This window comes from Sebastes umbrosus, chromosome 16 (genome assembly GCF_015220745.1).
Source record: "Sebastes umbrosus isolate fSebUmb1 chromosome 16, fSebUmb1.pri, whole genome shotgun sequence".
Lineage (NCBI taxonomy): Eukaryota > Metazoa > Chordata > Actinopteri > Perciformes > Sebastidae > Sebastes > Sebastes umbrosus.
Window position 1 is genome coordinate 24,356,765 of NC_051284.1, and position 17,657 is coordinate 24,374,421.

Genomic DNA, 17,657 nt, shown 5'->3' on the forward strand with positions numbered 1-17,657 from the left:
TGGGGAAAAAAAAGTCTAAAAAAAGTCTGAAAAAGGTCTGAAAAAAAGTCTGAAAAAAAAAGTTGGGGAAAAAAAAGTCTAAAAAAAGTCTGAAAAAGGTAAAAAAAAAAAAGTCAGAAAAAATGTCTGAGAAAAATGTCTAAAAACAAGTTGGAAAAAAGTCTAAAAAAAAAAAGTCTGAAAAATGTCTGGAAAAAAAAGTTGGGAAAAAAAGTCTGATTAAGGTAAAAAAAAAAAAAAAAAAGTCCGAAAAATGTCTGGAAAAAAAAGTTTGAAAATTGTTGGGGAAAAACAAATGTCTGAAAAAATTCCCAAACAAAGTCTGAAAAATGTCTAAAAAAAATGTCTGGAAAAAAAAAAAGTTTGAATAATACTGGAAAAAAAGACAAAAGAAGTTACTACTAGCTACTGTCATAGTTGTTGGAAAAAAAAGTCAGAAAAAATGTCTGAGAAAAATGTCTAAAAACAAGTTGGAAAAAAGTCTAAAAAAAAAAAAAAAAAAGTTGGAAAAAAAAAAAAAAAAGTTGAAAAAATGTATGAAAAAAAGTTGGAAAAATGTTGAAAAAAGAAATTATAAAAGAAGTATGAAAAATTTAAAAAAAAAAAAAAAAAGTCTGAAAAATGTAAAAAAAAAAAAAAAGTTTGAAAAAAGTTGGGAAAAAAGTCTGATTAAGGTAAAAAAAAAAAAAAAAAAAATGTCTGGAAAAAAAAGTTTGAAAATTGTTGGAAAAAAAAAATGTCTGAAAAAATTCCCAAAACAAAGTCTGAAAAATGTCTGGAAAAAAAAAAAAAGTTTGAATAATACTGGAAAAAAATGTCTGAAAAAAAAGTTACTACTAGCTACTGTCATAGTTGTTGGAAAAAAAAGTCAGAAAAAATGTCTGTGAAAAATGTCTAAAAACAAGTTGGAAAAAAGTCTAAAAAAAAAGTCTAAAAAAAAAAAAAATGTTGGAAAAAATGTCTGAAAAATGTTTGAAAAAAGTTAAAAAAAAAAAAATGTCTAAAAACAAGTTGGAAAAAAAATTGTAAAAAATGTCTGAAAAGAAAAGTTTGAAAAATGTCTGAAAAAAAGTTTGAAAAATGCTGGAAAAAAGACTGAAAAATGTCTGAAAAAAAGTTCGAAAAATATTGAAAAAAAAGTCTGAAAAAAAGTTTGAAAAATGTCCCAAAACAAAGTCTGAAAAATGTCTGGAAAAAAAAAAAGTTTGAATAATACTGGAAAAAAAGACAAAAGAAGTTACTACTAGCTACTGTCATAGTTGTTGGAAAAAAAAAGTCAGAAAAAATGTCTGAGAAAAATGTCTAAAAACAAGTTGGAAAAAAGTCTAAAAAAAAAAAAAAAAAGTTGGAAAAAAAAAAAAAAAGTTGAAAAAATGTCTGAAAAAAAGTTGGAAAAATGTTGAAAAAAGAAATTCTAAAAGAAGTCTGAAAAATGTAAAAAAAAAAAAAAAAAAGTCTGAAAAATGTAAAAAAAAAAAAAAAGTTTGAAAAAAGTTGGGAAAAAAGTCTGATTAAGGTAAAAAAAAAAAAAAAAATGTCTGGAAAAAAAAGTTTGAAAATTGTTGGAAAAAAAAAATGTCTGAAAAAATTCCCAAAACAAAGTCTGAAAAATGTCTGGAAAAAAAAAAAAAGTTTGAATAATACTGGAAAAAAATGTCTGAAAAAAAAGTTACTACTAGCTACTGTCATAGTTGTTGGAAAAAAAAGTCAGAAAAAATGTCTGTGAAAAATGTCTAAAAACAAGTTGGAAAAAAGTCTAAAAAAAAAAGTCTAAAAAAAAAAAAAATGTTGGAAAAAATGTCTGAAAAATGTTTGAAAAAAGTTAAAAAAAAAAAAAATGTCTAAAAACAAGTTGGAAAAAAAATTCTAAAAAATGTCTGAAAAGAAAAGTTTGAAAAATGTCTGAAAAAAAAGTTTGAAAAATGCTGGAAAAAAGACTGAAAAATGTCTGAAAAAAAGTTCGAAAAATATTGAAAAAAAAGTCTGAAAAAAAGTTTGAAAAATGTCCCAAAACAAAGTCTGAAAAATGTCTGGAAAAAAAAAAGTTTGAATAATACTGGAAAAAAAAGTCTGAAAAAAGTCTGAAAAAAAAAGTCTAAAAAAAGTCTGAAAAAGGTAAAAAAAAAAAAAAAGTCTTAAAAATGTCCCAAAAAAAGTCTGAAAAATAAAAAATTAAAAAATGCTGGAAAAGAAGACTGAAAAATGTCTGAAAAAAAAGTTTGAAAAAAAAGTCTAAACAATGTCTGAAAAAACATGTTGGAGTTTTCCCTCTCTCAACATCTACATGGCCCTTTACTAAGGTATTGAACACTAAACTGCAACACCACAGAGATAAATGATTCTGTTTCATCCTTTCAGATGGATGATATTCACCCTCTGAGATCACTGATCTTCCCCTCAGTTACACAACAAGCTGCAGAGAATGAAGAGCAACAGGTACAATCATTCTTTAATGCGGTCAAATTACCAAACAGACACTTCTGCTTACAGATGTGAAGTGAGCTGCACTCCACCCACAGTTTGTGGTTGCTGGAAAGGGTTGAAGGACGGCTAACTGTCAGTTTGTCTGCCAGTTTGAATGTGTGTCCTGTAGAGGGCAATCAAGTACCACACATGTTCAACAAGTCCGATGACAGTCCTATGCGCTCTTAAAGCTGGTGTTTGTGCTCAGAAGTTACACGTTTTGGGATCAGGAAGTAGGAGACATTAAGTTGGGTTTTTTTTATTTCTTGTTTCAGGATATAAACTTTGTGCAGAGGTTGTCGGCGCCATGATCACAGTGACCGATACAGTGAATCTCAGTTTGGAAGAGGACTGAAACAGGTAGGAAACAGAAGCTATTTTGCATTGTTAGTTATCTCCATACAACCTCATCTCACAAAGTCTGGAGGGCATGATAAGTAACAGTGTAAATGAAACCGCTCCTGTAGTTTCCATTCATGTTTCTCCTCATATTTTTCCTCTTCATCAAATGTTTGCGGATGGAAAAAAGAGATGTTTTGCTAATGTTGTTGACATAAATAATGAATTTAATGATAGCTGAATTCCATTTAGCTTCTATTTGATGGCAGGGCCTTGGTATCGTGCATGTTGGCTCACTCTCACACCAGAATAGAACAGACTGTATGGATGACATTACAGCTCCCCTAAAGTGAAGTCAAAACATCTTAATCACCCCCTGGTGGCTGGCTGCAGTATAGGTCATAAATCCCACCTCCTCCATGTTAACAGATGGGACATAGGCCAAACAAAAATGTAAAAATACACTTCAAATAATTTTTTTCCCCCAAAGATGGTTTCTGTCATTTTAGGTAGTTCTTATCCCGCTGATGTATGTTCAAGTGTTCATTTTTCTGATAAGTTTGTTTTTAATTAGTTATTTGATGCTATAAAAAGGGGGTGAGATGTCATGATTGACAGCTGTGATTGACAGCTGCTCTGAGTAGTCACGCAGCCGGAGGCTCGGGAAATGTACAAGAGAGGAGATGTAACTTTAACTTTCCATAACCGTCACGAGTCTGTAGAACATGTCAGTTTGATCATAAATGTAGTTATAGAGGTATTATGGTTAGTTGTGTCTTTCTAACCAAAACAGCTCCCGGGGTGCCAACGTAGCAGATAGGTGGCTAACGCTAACAAACTGAGGCTGTGCTCGGCTCACGATTGGCTCGGGTGGATGTGTGGGCGGGACCTCGATACCGCAGCTCCAGCCCCGCCAATCACTACTGCACAGACTCTGGCTCCAAATGATGTAAAAATCTCAAGATGGCAGCTCCCATATCCGGGATATTTTGGCTTCACTTTTGTCTGAGTAATTCTGCTTCTGTTGTAGGAATTCAACACTGACCATAATTGGAGTTTCAGGAGCTGCAGATCATCTAAAGAGCCGGATTTGACGCATGTAAGTGGACTCACAATTCGTTGCCTCAAAGCATCATGTTGACATTATAGACAGTAGACAGTACAGTGATACTTTTTGTTCGCTGAAACCATAGATGCAGTATGTCATTCCTTAATACAGTCTGGAACTCTATTTTTGGTCTTGTTGTGATTAATAGAGTGGGTAGATCTTTTCAAAGTACATATTGCACACTAATATGTTTATATTTACATGTATTTCCTCCAGAGACGACAGCAACATCAGTCTGATATCAACTCATTGGGACTCGTATCACCACTGACGGGCTGTGACGATGGCAGGTGTGGCAACGATTCAGCTCAAAAGTAAGAAGTATTTCATTATTTTTTTAGACTCTCTTTTACTGTTGCATTTCTTCACACTGACCCACGTTAACAAACTGAAGTTTTAATATTCATATCTGTCTAATGGGGCCACAAAATTAATCAAAATTTTATCGAAATTGCAATATGGCCTACTGCAATGTTCAAATCGCAGGAGGCGCAACATTTGTTAAAGGTAAAATGTGTCTCAAATTACCATTTTAAATGAAATATTATCACACCATAATCATTTTAATATGTTTTACAATAAAAATTAGAATAATGATGTAAAAATGATCATCAATGATCATTCCTCTTAATATCATAAATCATATCGCAAATTGCAATATCAGTCAAAACAATCGCAATTAGATATTTTTTCAAAATCGTTCAGCCCTAGTGTCTAATTGGAGCAATGACCAATGCCTGCTGACTTTTTTATTTCCTAATCAAGACAAAATATCCGTAATTCATCATGTTGCATGCACAAAACCTCAAGTCAGTTTATTCTTCTTGATTTTCCTCTCTTCAATTCAATACTTAAACATTTAAAAATGTGATTTATTTTTGTTAAACTGATCTGAAATACATTTCCCTAAGACTCAAAATATCTTATATTATTTACTATTTCCTTGAAAATTGGTGATATTAATGGTCTTTTCCCAGTGTGTGACATGTTGTTTTAAGTGCCTTTGCACTTAATTCCTACTTATAAACATACTTTATTTCTATAATGTCAGAGCTTTCCTGTTGATGTCCCACTTTTCCCTCCTTTGTGACTCCTTTTGTGTAAATCCTGTTGGCACACACTTACTTTTTTGTCTTAAAGCACCGTATAAACAAACCTGACTTTTTTTTGACACACTTTCACTAAGCAGCACACACAGCTGCTACATGATCAAGCAGCGTCACCAGACCCCAGTTTACTGCATATAGAGAGTGATGTGGCTGCCCAGTAATTATCCCCCGTTAGCCCCTCTCCAGAATGCTAATGGTATTTACAGGACTGGGAGACGGGAGAGGACACCAGCGGCAGGTGCAGCTGCTGGAGCATCATGCTACACTGAGCTACCATAACTACTGCTAAGAGGAGTAACAGAGGGGTCATTGTGGGTGTTTAGGTGACAGATAATCAGTCAGACTGAGATCAGATAAACATCCTGGGCTTCAGCTTTGTGTTTGGTTGTCTCATAAACTGCAAGCTCACAATTTGAGCCCCTATAGTGTTTAAAACTGGACAACAAAAGTAAAGTAGAGCAATGGTTCTGAACTTTTTCCCTTATGGGGACCCCTTTTCTATCATTGAGTAAACTGACGACCTCTGACTAAGTGACATATTTTATGGATATTTCATATTATATTCAATGTATAACAATAATGGTACAAAACAACTGATGAACTGTACAATTGACCCAAATAGTGAACACAATAACTGCAGGAAGTTTGTTTAAACAAGCGATTTGTTTTTATTTTTAGCTACTTTTAATACAATTCTTCTGTATTATGTATTTTTTTAAAAATTTTTAACAGTCATTCTTACTTAATAGGCTTCTTTTTCTCCCTGACGCTTTGCCATTCTTTTATTAGCTCTTTGGTTGTTTTAACTGCGTACTTTTCAAATACAGGATGAGGCTGTTTAGCAGAGAGGGAAGGCTCTGTGGATATAGCTTGTGTTCAGCTCTTCACAGTGACCTTATCCTGTTTATATCTGAAATAATAATCCAAACTTTTAAAACAACAATTTTATTTAGTTTTCTTCACAGAAATTAATGAAATGCTGAGATATAGGCCAACTCTATATTTTTAACAAAGGTTGTTTTACACCCCTTAAAATCAAGAAGGCCTTGCGACCCCCGTGGGGCTTTGCCGACCCATAGTGGGGGTCGGGGACCCCTAGGTTGGGAACCAGTGAAGTAGAGGACATTGTGGCGACATGATGGCAACGTGTGTGTGTGTTTGGTTAGTGGACAGTGACTTAGATGAGCTATCGGATTAAAGAATGTAAATTATGTAAAGATATATTTATACAGCGCTTTTCAAAACTCAAGTTGAGTCAAGTTAAGTTCCTCAAAATAAAATCAGCTAAGCAAAGTCAGAATAAAAGAAGATATTCACACTTTTATATCTTCACGGCTAGACTATTGCAATACTTTGTTTACTGGACTTAAAGGAGAACTCAACCAAGGTGTTCGGGAGTACGACTGCAAATGTGAACAAAAAGCTGTATAAAGCCTTTTGTGGCTCCAGAGGGAGCTGCATGAAGTCAGACTGCCTTAAGTGTCAAAGTTTAAAGTGTCACTTGAGGCAAGTTATCGTCTGTTGAGGCCGGAGGCAACAAGTTTGTAAAATGAAAGAAATCTGGGTGTGTGGAGTTTTTTTTTTTCAATTACATTGTTCAAATTCTTAAAATTACATCTAGTCCCTCTCCATGAATGAATACGCAAATATTTTTTCGTTTTAAAGTTTAACTTCTAGACACACGCTGTCTCCTACTTCACGGAAAAATCCATTCTCAGTGTGTTTGCACTGGAGATTTTCAAGTCTCCTCATCCCGATTGTATAAGTTACTTATTGGACCATGATTGGCTTTCAGGTTAGTTGTAATGTCACAAAGTCATACATGTACATATCCGTCTTAAACTCTGATTTAAGGTGAGCAAAGATAGCAGAAAACAACCTTCAAGTGTCAAAGTCTGTCCATACATCATCCTGCACAGTGAAGCTCTGACAGCCAAGTGAAGTAACCTTTTTTACTTTTTACATTTTAAATAAGTAAAAACACATTTTAGAGTGAAAGGAGACTTAAATAACTAGGATTTTGTATATAATTTCAACTCTGGAGAAAATCATTTTATATGGTTCAGTGTTGAGTTACATGTTTGTGGTTGATCAATCTGCAAAATATTCATTGAGGTGTGAAATGTTAAAAGTGTCAGTTCAGCTGCTTAATCCAGAACCATGTGAGGAGAATCTCCATTTGGCTGAGGAAGGGATTGGGAATGGAGAGCTGAACAACAGAGTAAATATTTGGCAGTGGAGAGCTCTTGGGAGCAGCAGAGGACCCTCTCTGGCTGAAGCCTGCGGGTGTTAAATAGATTAAGTGGCTGCTGGGTCATTGTGGACAGAGAAATTCCCGCTCTTTGGACATGACTTCTCTTTGCCTTTGCGTGTTTTTGCTCTCCAATCGAGTGCCCTCTGTAAACTACCCACTCCAGCAAACCTGCGCTACTGTAATCCGCTGTTTGTCAACCTCTGGGAGGCTGCTGTGTACACAGACATGATGCTAGAAGAGGAAGTCAGTCCTCTCCGTTTTTACTTATATCAAATGTTATCTTAAAGTTGTTTTGTAGTGTTTGTTTTCTGAGGATACTCTTGTGCGTAATGTGCGTAAAAACAGGAGATAAATGTTGATTCCGGAGCATTTAGTGTTGATAATACAGGTCACCGACTTTGTTGAACTGTGAAAATCTAAAAGGAGTTTAATTCGTCCTGAATCACAGATGTAATATTGCTCCTGACTATAGACTTGGCGGCAGTAGACGCGGAGCAGTAGATAGTGTCCCAGATCCCATTCAGCTCCATTCAAAACCATGACAACACGGAACAAGCTCGGATTTATCCTGCTAACTTAAAGGACATTGTGCCGGGGCGTCAATCAGGCATTATTGCGGGACTGAACAAATGCAAAATCTTGACTGGAACAAATGCTTCCAACGGGTCTCGGACGCGGGGCTACATTTTCCCCTTTTGTTCCCCTCCTCTGGTTGGCATGTATTTGTGTTCCCTGTCGTCCGACCACCCAGGACGACTGGGGAGGCCTGTCCTCCGCCTCCAGCACTCTGCTGCCCGGCTTCATGCGCCTTCATGCGCCTCGCTGAAGTGGATGAGGGCCGATATCAGTATCACATACTGGGGGGGGGGACATAAGGCTGGATTCACGCTTTGCATTTAATGCGTTTTATATGTGTGGAGCCACAAAAAGAGCCCAGACATCAGCCTGTAGGCGTCAGATCAGATAGAGAATGATCGGAGCGCTTTAATATGAGGACATTTTAAAGGTTTAAATATCAAATTAAAGAGATAAAAATCAAGAAAAATAACAAATTAGAAATTCCCCTTTTAAGTTCTGTGAAACATCGATCATTTATCTTGATTACCAATTAATAAAATCAGTCATCAGTCACTCACAATGAGTCAGAAGCTGAATCAGGCATGTTTGGAGATTTAAATTAGGCATAAAAAGTATTTATTGTACAATTAATTTGCATCTACAATACAATTTTATTATGTTTTTTGTAACACTTTGCTTTAAATGTAAAAAAAATACATTTTATATTTAACAAATGAAGTACAATTATAACTTCTCCTATTACGACATATTTTGTATTGTCTCATTGTTTTACTATAATATCATATATTATCTTTTTATTTACTTATTTGTTGTGTTTATGCAGCAGCCCCCACTTAGGGGTGCCCACAGGAGGAGTTATAGCTGTTGATAAATAAATTAATAAGCATGTATCTCTGTTTAGAAGCCTCACTTTGCTTTAACACCCTTCTTTTTTTTACATTTTAATACGCATTTAATAAATTAAGTATAATTATAACTTCTCCTATTAAGACATATTTTGTATTGTCACATCATGTTTTACTATAATATCATATATTATCTTTTTATTTACTTATTTGTTGTTTTTATGCAGCAGCCCCCACTTAGGGGTGCCCATGGGAGGAGTTATAGCTGTTGATAAATACATTAATAAGCACTTATCTTTGCTTAGAAGCCTCACTTTGCTTTAACACCCTTCTTCTTCTTTTTTTTTACATTTAATTACGCATTTAACAAAAGAAGTACAATTATAACTTCTCCTAATAAGACATATTTTATATTGTCACATCTGTGTTTTACTATAATATCATATATTATCTTTTTATTTACTTATTTGTTGTGTTTATACAGCAGCCCCCACTTAGGGGTGCCCACAGGAGGAGTTATAGCTGTTGATAAATACATTAATAAGCATTTATCTCTGCTTAATAGCCTTAAAACCTTAAACATGTAATGTTAAAGTTTGCCATTTTTAAAATGTGTCCCATCATCATAAATCATCCAGAAAACTCAAAAAAGAAAGAATTTCCTGTTTGCAGCATTCCGGACACATTTCCTCCACCATCCATAAACGTCAACAACTTCTCCAGCCTGCAATTAATGCGCCTCTAATGGCCGTATTAGTTAAACCAACTCGCAAGGACATCACGCTAATTGCTCACTTTGTATGCAAATGTTGGACACGTTGTTTGGGCGAGGACAAGGAGGAGGAGGAGGAGGAGGAGGAGGAGGAGGAGGAGGAGGAGGAGGAGGGAGTGTGATGATGGGACGAGCTCTGTTGTCAGTTTGCCACCCAAGACGTGATTCAGCTCCAACAATCACCATTATCTGTTCCTCAGTTTGACGATACGGGACGAATCTGTAATGATGACGAGTGTTTCCTTCGCTCATTGTTGAAGGATTTCTTGTCCCGCACCTACTCCAGCCATTCAGGTACTCTGCGGTAGGAGGAGGCTTTATAAGCTTGTGTTTGCAGCTTATGGAGTGCTGTTTGTGTAAACACTGAACCCAGCACACACACACTCTGCTTTTCGAGCTGCTGTTTGGACAGCGCGTAAAGTGGAGAGCATCCGCTGCGTTTTTTTTTTCTTCTCCTTCTTGGATAAACTTACTTCCTACGCAAAACAAACTCAGGATTGCGCACACGGACGCGATGGCTGCCCCGACCAAGTTCAGTTTTTCCGTCAGGAGCATCCTGGATCTGCCTGAGCAGGATGCGGAGGCTGGGCCGCGGTCCTCTCATCTCTACTCCTCCTCCTGCTCCTCCAGCTCTCCTTACAGCTCCTGGATGGACTGCGACCGGAGCCCTTGCATATGTGAGTACATACAGATAAACATAAATTAATATAGCAAAGTAACATCTCTTGTACAATACAAATACTTTTCCACTTCATAAGGGATACAGTAAACTAACAACTATCCTACATCAACAAAAGCACTACCTTTAGTAATGAAAAGTCTTTCCACAACATAGAAATATAACAGAGAACATGGGAGCTTATACATCAATTAATGCAATTATTTGATTGTTAAATTTGTTCATGGTAGTGTTTATGGTATGTTATGGTATGGTTATGGTATGTTTTTTTTAACCAATTCACATAAGCAGTGCACATTGTTGAATTTCACATATCTCTATCCTAATCTAGAAATATATATTTTGTATTTTAACAGCTTGTAGCTTTTTTTTCATAAGGAACCTTTATCTAGATAGTAAGATATGGATAGATATACAAGTATGGCTAATATGCGCATGGAATGTTTTTATTTTAAAAGCTTTATTTATTTATTTAAAGCTTTGAAAGCTTTATATTGAAATTATTAGGAATACATAGATAGATAGATAGGTGGATAGATAAATAGATAGATAGATAGATAGATGGATAGCTGGATGGATGGATGGATAGATAGATAGATAGATAGATAGATAGATAGATAAATAGATAGATAGATAGATGGATAGCTGGATGGATGGATTGATGGATGTATAGATGGATGTATGACGTCCTGTGGAGAGGCTAAAAAAATGCGTAATTTCACCTTATTTCTGTGTGAATTTGGACTAACCTGCATCATTTATTGCTGCAGCCTCTGACGAAGGTAGCCTCGAGGCCTCCCCGGACTCCACCAAGCCGGATGACTCGTCTCTGGACTCGGAGCCCGACAAGAGCAAGAAGAAGAGCAAGAAGCGCCGGGTCCTGTTCTCCAAGGCCCAGACCCTGGAGCTGGAGAGGCGCTTCCGCCAGCAGCGCTACCTGTCCGGCCCGGAGAGGGAGCAGCTGGCTCGGCTCCTCAGCCTGACCCCGACCCAGGTGAAGATCTGGTTCCAGAACCACCGCTACAAGATGAAGAGAGGCCGGGCAGAGGGAGCGCTGCAGGACCTGGAGATACCGCAGCCTCCAATGCTACGCAGAGTCGTCGTTCCTATCCTGGTCCGGGATGGGAAACCTTATCACACCTGCTTACTTGACACGGAGAAAGCTGGATGTTTACATCCTTCTTCTCCAGCGGTCCACTTCCCCCTGGCCTACCCGTCTCTTCAGCACCCGTCCCACGTCGCTCTTCCTCCGCGGTACCACCAGCACTTTCCGGCCTCCAGACTCGCCTGGAGAGACTTTTGGAGCGACTCGCTCCACTTTAACTCCTTCAAGTGAAAGTGAAGGCCTCATTTCAACGCACAAACTCATTTAGAAATTGCATCAAATGTTTTCTGAATGCAAATTTTCGAGCAATTAAACATATAGATTTTCATATAGAACGAAGGATATTTTGCACATTTTATTTTGATATTTTACTATTTTTTTTAAATGCTGATAATATTTTCTCATACGAGGCTTACTGGTGTAGATTTTTTAATTATCCGGTGAGATAATGTATTTGTATGTGAAACTGTTGAAACATAATATTTGTATAAATAACTTTTGTTGAAGACAAATAAGTTGCAGTAGGCTTTAGGCGGTGATAGAAGAGAAGCCTGAATGTTTGAAGGAAAATATAATGTTATTTTTTGTCTTTAAGGAGACTTTCTTTAAAGGTTTTTAATGTTTAAAATGTTTCTTTTTGTGAACGAAATTATTAATAAAAAGTTTCTCATATTTTGTATGATAAGTTTTACTGTGTAATGTACTTTATTTTTCATGTTTTAGCCCCCAAAAAGTGTATCCAATTCTGAAAACAAAACAGTTGCACAAACAAATCTTTAAAAAATCAATTTTAGTTTTTTTTCTTATTTTTAAGTTTAGCTTTTCATGTTTCTTCGTTTTTAACATCTCCAAAATATATTCAATTAAAGCTCTAAGTGTTCAATGCTTTTAAAATCATAATTTAATCAGTAAAATATATTTAATTTGTAGAATGTAAAATATGTAGCAGGTCATGACAGGAGCCCGGAGGCTTTTATAATGTAAAAAAAACTAATTATGCACCCAAAAGCTGAGCAAACATCACTCCTAGAAAGGCCTGGATTTGGTTAAGCATAAGAATACCCTGTAAACATTAGAGCCTCTTTCACCGCAGCACCCTGTTGTCGTCTGGGCTGCTTTTCACTTTTATACAATTCACTTTTGTTATTCTGAGGCAAGTGGGATAAATACGGCTTTATGTGGAGATCCTGGTTTGTGTACTGTAGGTTTGAAGAAGATATGAATGATTTTTTTAAGGGGACGACAGGCTCTGAATTAAAGGAGGAGGATCAACTTTGTTGAAGCTTTAATCCTCAATATTGTACTCGATAACTGAACAGGTGCAGTTGAGGAGCAATAGGTGTTTTATAGCCAGAAATATGCAAGAAAAAGAACAGTTTTTATTGTTTTTTTGTCTGATTATTAAAAGACAGCAGATTTTACAGCGCTATTAAGTCTTCATATTTGTGCTCAATAGTGAAATTACCTCAAGTGAGCTCAGATTTAGAGAAAAGCTGCTTGTTGACCATATTTTCAAAGTTAAAAATACTTTTTAAATTATCCGTCATCTCATTTAAATGTTCCACGGTGAAAAATCTGCCTCGGTGTTTAAAATCATGTCAGTATTTCATCAGTGCCGAGGGGGGTCTTCTGCTTTCACGCCCCCTATAATGTTGTTTGCTCGTCCTGTGACCCTGCAGCCCATCGTCCCTGTCACCTGGTCCTTTGTCCCCCTCGCCGGGGCCACCTTGTATCACATATGGAGGGGACTGGCCGAACCCCTCAGCTCGCTGCATCTCCCCTTAAACACTCTTTTTGTCTGCGTGTCTCCCCGTGAATGGACCATTGTCCCCTGTCCAAAAGGGACCGAGACAAAATCTTTAGTGTTTCAATTCCCGTGATGTTTAATCAGTCCCTGCGACAAATTTATGAGGTTTAACTGCACAATGGTGTTTTAGAGCATCTTGGGGTTTAAGGGTGACAAAGACAGGCTTTTAGAGGTTGCCATTGGTTTTTTAAGTTGGTCAGAGGAATTGTCTGAAAAGGACGGGTTTGTATTAGCCTGCCCATCCTATAGTTTTACTCACTGGTCGGTCCCAGGGGCCCGTTTAGGAAAGTTATAAGGTCCATATAAACTGGGCCACAGGAGGAGATTTCCTAAGTTGTTGCAGATAACATTTAATGCATATTAGACCTTGTTGATCCCCAGAGTTAAAGCGACTGATTGTATTTCTCAAATTTTTAGCACAGATCATTTATTGGCAAGCTTTATTCTGTTAGATATCAAACTCTAAAGGTTTCCCAAATATTAGCCTTTGACATCTTCATTATAGTTAGTCTGTTTGCACACAGTATGATTATCTAAAAACGTGCAGTATACAAAATATTACAGTTTATATACTCAAAAACTGGTTACTTGTCAAACATTTTTGTCCTGTGGTGACATTGTGCATCACATCCTGATTATTGGCTCTTTTAGAAATAGAAAAGTTAGGATTTAGTTACAATTTTATATGCAACTTCAAGAAAAGATGTTTCAAAAGGAAGATTATTTTAGTTTATTCAGCCTGCAGTCATTTAGAGCTGCAATGATTAATTGATTAGTTGTGAACTATTAAATTAATCACCAACTATTTTGATAATCGATTAATCGGTTTGAGTAATTTTTTAAAGAACTTTAAGTCAAAATTCTCTGATTCCAGCTTCTTAAATGTGAATATTTTCTGGTGTCTTTACTCTTCAGTGACAGTAAACTGAATATCTTTGAGTTGTGGCCAAAACAAGACATTAATCGAGAAAATAATCAACAGATTAATCCACAGTGAAAATAATCGTTAGTTGCAGCCATAAAATTATTTGGTATTTGCGTTATTTGAAGAACTACTGCAGCTTTTAGGCTTGTTGATTATATGATGTACAACACCGACTACTAAATAAGTATCTTATTAACTTGTGTAAGAAGCCTGTATGAGTGAGCTCTGCACTATTTTGAAGTTATAGAGTTAAGTTTGATTTACTGAGTCGTGTTGCAGGTGAAGAGAGGACATGGTTGACTTTATAGACTAGTGTTGTCACAATACTGGAATTTCGAACTTCGATATAATACCCTGAATAATATCGATATTCAATACCGTCTTCAATAGTTTGGGGAAAAATTGACACAACAGTGAAAGCATCTAATTTTAGCTGCTACCCGTGTATCGATACTGTAGAAAATTAGTATTGAGACGTTTAATATTTCACATATTTAGTATCGGTATGTATACGGTACTAAATACCGGTACGATACCACGATATTTTTTACAACAATATTGTAGACACAGAGTCAGAATACAACTGTTTTGATTTGACTGCTGCAGCTCAATGAAGCTAAAGTATACGATGGACAGCTGTTTAATGGTGCAACTGGTGTTAACATAGTTAAGATGTGATAGATTTTGTATGAAGATGAACAAATATATAGCCGTCTATTCTGTTAAGTAAGCATTGTTTGCAGCATTTCCTTGCAACTCTTCAATATGATAAATGGAACAAAATGTGCTCCGAGGTTGGGAACCTCTGCTGTGGTTTTTTTCTACAAAAAAAGTTCAATCGCCTCGTTAAAATGTCTTAAAAGCTAATGAACTTCTTCTGTCTCATTGACAAAATCCAAAATCTATGAATATGTTAACTGCTACATACATCAGTGACCTAATTGAGTATCCTTTAATGGCAAAAACGCTCCTTTGTTCCCCAGAAGTAACTAGTATTTAACAATAAAGTTAAAGGTGTAGATATAATACATTATCTGTTGTTCAGTCTCAACTCAGGCTGTGTAACATCACACATTTTGGGGGAATGGGAAACGCATTTAGTTGCTTTTAAATGAAGATGGCGTCTGTTAAGAACTTTGGGAGTTTTTGTTTATGTTTTCAAAGGTCAAAGGTCAGACCGTAGTTGTAGCTAATACAGGGTTTAAATTTGAAAATGATGAATGGCTTTAATGGAATCAAAACATAGTTAGTCTACATATACAAAATACCTCTCATTTGTAAAGTTACAGTCCTCTAACCATAGCACTAGGATATAGATAAATAATAAGAGGTATATACAACTAAAATAAGAATAAAAGTAAAAACAGAAACTATACTAGAGCAATTAAAGTCAAAAGTAAAAGGCAAAAGTGACACTGGTGTGTTAGTAGCAGCAAAGTCAGCAACATCGTATACCAGACTCATATAATGTGAGAGTTAATGTTCATCTACTAATATAAAAATATAGTAGACATATAATATAGTATATAATGTAATAAAACAGTGTAACATAAAATGCAGAACAATATAGTATGAGATATAAGGTGAAATGTATTATATAGGCTACTATAATATATAGATTAATGCAGAGATATAACATAGAATATCAAATATAATATGATATATAAAATGTATTTGTTAGCCTACAGCTTTCAGAAATCTAATATTTAAGCTGTTAATTGACATGCTGACATCTTTCTTATCTTCAGATGCTTTAATGTGATCAGGTTTCCAATAGATGGCGCACTAACACACTGAATCATGTCTCTCTTCCTGCAGTAAATGAGACCAAACGGTGTGTTGTAGTTCTTTGGATGAAGACAGCCGGTGATCCACTAGGGGTCGTGCTTCACTACAAAAAAAACATCCCACCATACTTTATAGCTGCTCTTTGAACCCTGACCTCCATACTACTATGCTGCTGCTGATTGGACGCAGAAAGATGGCCACCCGTAGTGACGTGAGGCTGCTTGGCGTGACGTCATGCGTCAGTATTTGCTCTCAAGTCTAGTGAGTCCAGTTCTTTTTTCCCCTTTATGATGTACAGTTTGCTGAGAAACAGCTGAAAATGTATATATTTTTAAATATCTGCACCATAAATCTTCACATTTCACCCATTTATAATGTGAGCTTATTGGAAAACCGATGGTTTATTAGCCTATTATGGGATAACTGATAGATTATTAATAGGCTAATCAATCTGACCCTGTAGTCCACATTTCAAACAGAGAAATTAAGGCCTATATGTGATGGTGAAGCTTTTCTTTCTTTTTTTCCCTTTTTGTTTTACCCGCAGTTCATTTCCTGGTGTAGTTGTAAGAGTTGTCACATGAGGAAAAAAGGAAAAGGTCAGAAAAAGTTTTAAGTAAAAAAAATTGTATGGGAAACCAACACTGTCAGAGCAAGAGGCACCATTATTACATTTTAATCTATTAAAATGAGATGTAATAGGGTTTGTTTTCGGGTGCAGGATACCATGCAGGCTTGCAGGTATATTTAGCAAAACTATTTATATTAAGTAGACATCAAGTGTTATATAGTTTTTGAATGCAAAATAGCCAAAATGTAACATACTTAAATCTATAATTTGTTTTATATATCATACCATAAAGATGTGTGCAATGGAGATACGTGTGCAGATATTTTTCATCTGGCTTTCTGAGTTCAATTTGTGGCTCATTGGTGGGTTTAAAGTGAAATTTTCACACTTGAGGGGTAGATTTTTTTTTTCATTATCGAGGAGCATATAATGATAATTTCGCTCTCCAGTGTAGCTGTAGCTTTCCCTGTGACATTTCCATGTGGACATAAACATTTGCGGTGTACCTTTTTTATAAGAAACTATTATTGTTTTACCTTTTTATGAGAAACTATTATTATTTTACCTTTTTATGAGAAACTATTATTGTTTTACCTTTTTATGAGAAGCTATTATTGTTTTACCTTTATATGAGAAACTATTATTGTTTTACCTTTTTATGAGAAACTATTAGTGTTTTACCTTTATATGAGAAACTATTATTGTTTTACCTTTTTATGAGAAACTATTATTGTTTTACCTTTATATGAGAAACTATTATTGTTTTACCTTTTTATATGAGAAACTATTATTGTTTTACCTTTTTATAAGAAACTATTAATGTGTTTTTTTGCCTAAATACTAACAGTAAGTAACTTTAGTTTTAGTTTTCATTGCACAAACTCGTGTTTCCCAGTCTGAAGTTGTCCCCTGGGTTCTAGCCTCCCCAATCAGTTCATAAAACAGCACCGATGGAGCCTCGATAACAAAAGCTCGCTGCAGCCTCATATACCCGCCACTTCAAAGTCTCCTCATTATTCTGAGGAATTAGCCGGAACATTTGGACTAATTACCGCTAATTGGCCGTAATAGCCGTGTGCCAGAACAGGGGAAAGGTACTGATTTAGATGATTAAGAATGTCTTGCGAAATTCCGTAATTAAGGCAGCCATGAGCGAGATCTACCTTTTGGATGCAGAAACATGCTGTAATTTTAATTGCTGCGATTATATGGCCTGCGAATTTCTGCGCCTGCACCTCGGCTATCATCCAGACAATTTATTTTAACTGTAATATTTAGCCTCGGACTATATGATAATATTGCTTCATTAAAGA

General features: G+C 35.7%; 1 protein-coding gene across 3 annotated transcripts in view; it reads left to right on the forward strand.

Annotated features, from left to right (window-relative positions):
• nkx2.9 (NK2 transcription factor related, locus 9 (Drosophila)) overlaps positions 1-17,657 on the forward strand; it is a 45,270-nt gene that overhangs the window by 2,112 nt on the left and 25,501 nt on the right. Inside the window, exons 2-7 of one of the 3 annotated variants that reach the window (XM_037796217.1) lie at positions 2,359-2,436; positions 2,739-2,823; positions 3,833-3,901; positions 4,127-4,224; positions 9,370-10,146; positions 10,919-11,932. In XM_037796217.1, the coding sequence (XP_037652145.1) occupies positions 9,984-10,146; positions 10,919-11,484 (729 nt within the window). In that variant the 5' untranslated portion in view covers positions 2,359-2,436; positions 2,739-2,823; positions 3,833-3,901; positions 4,127-4,224; positions 9,370-9,983 and the 3' untranslated portion in view covers positions 11,485-11,932. Of the gene's footprint in view, positions 1-2,358; positions 2,437-2,738; positions 2,824-3,832; positions 3,902-4,126; positions 4,225-9,369; positions 10,147-10,918; positions 11,933-17,657 lie in introns of those variants that run through there. The other 2 variants (XM_037796218.1, XR_005210522.1) reach the window with 2 other exon arrangements.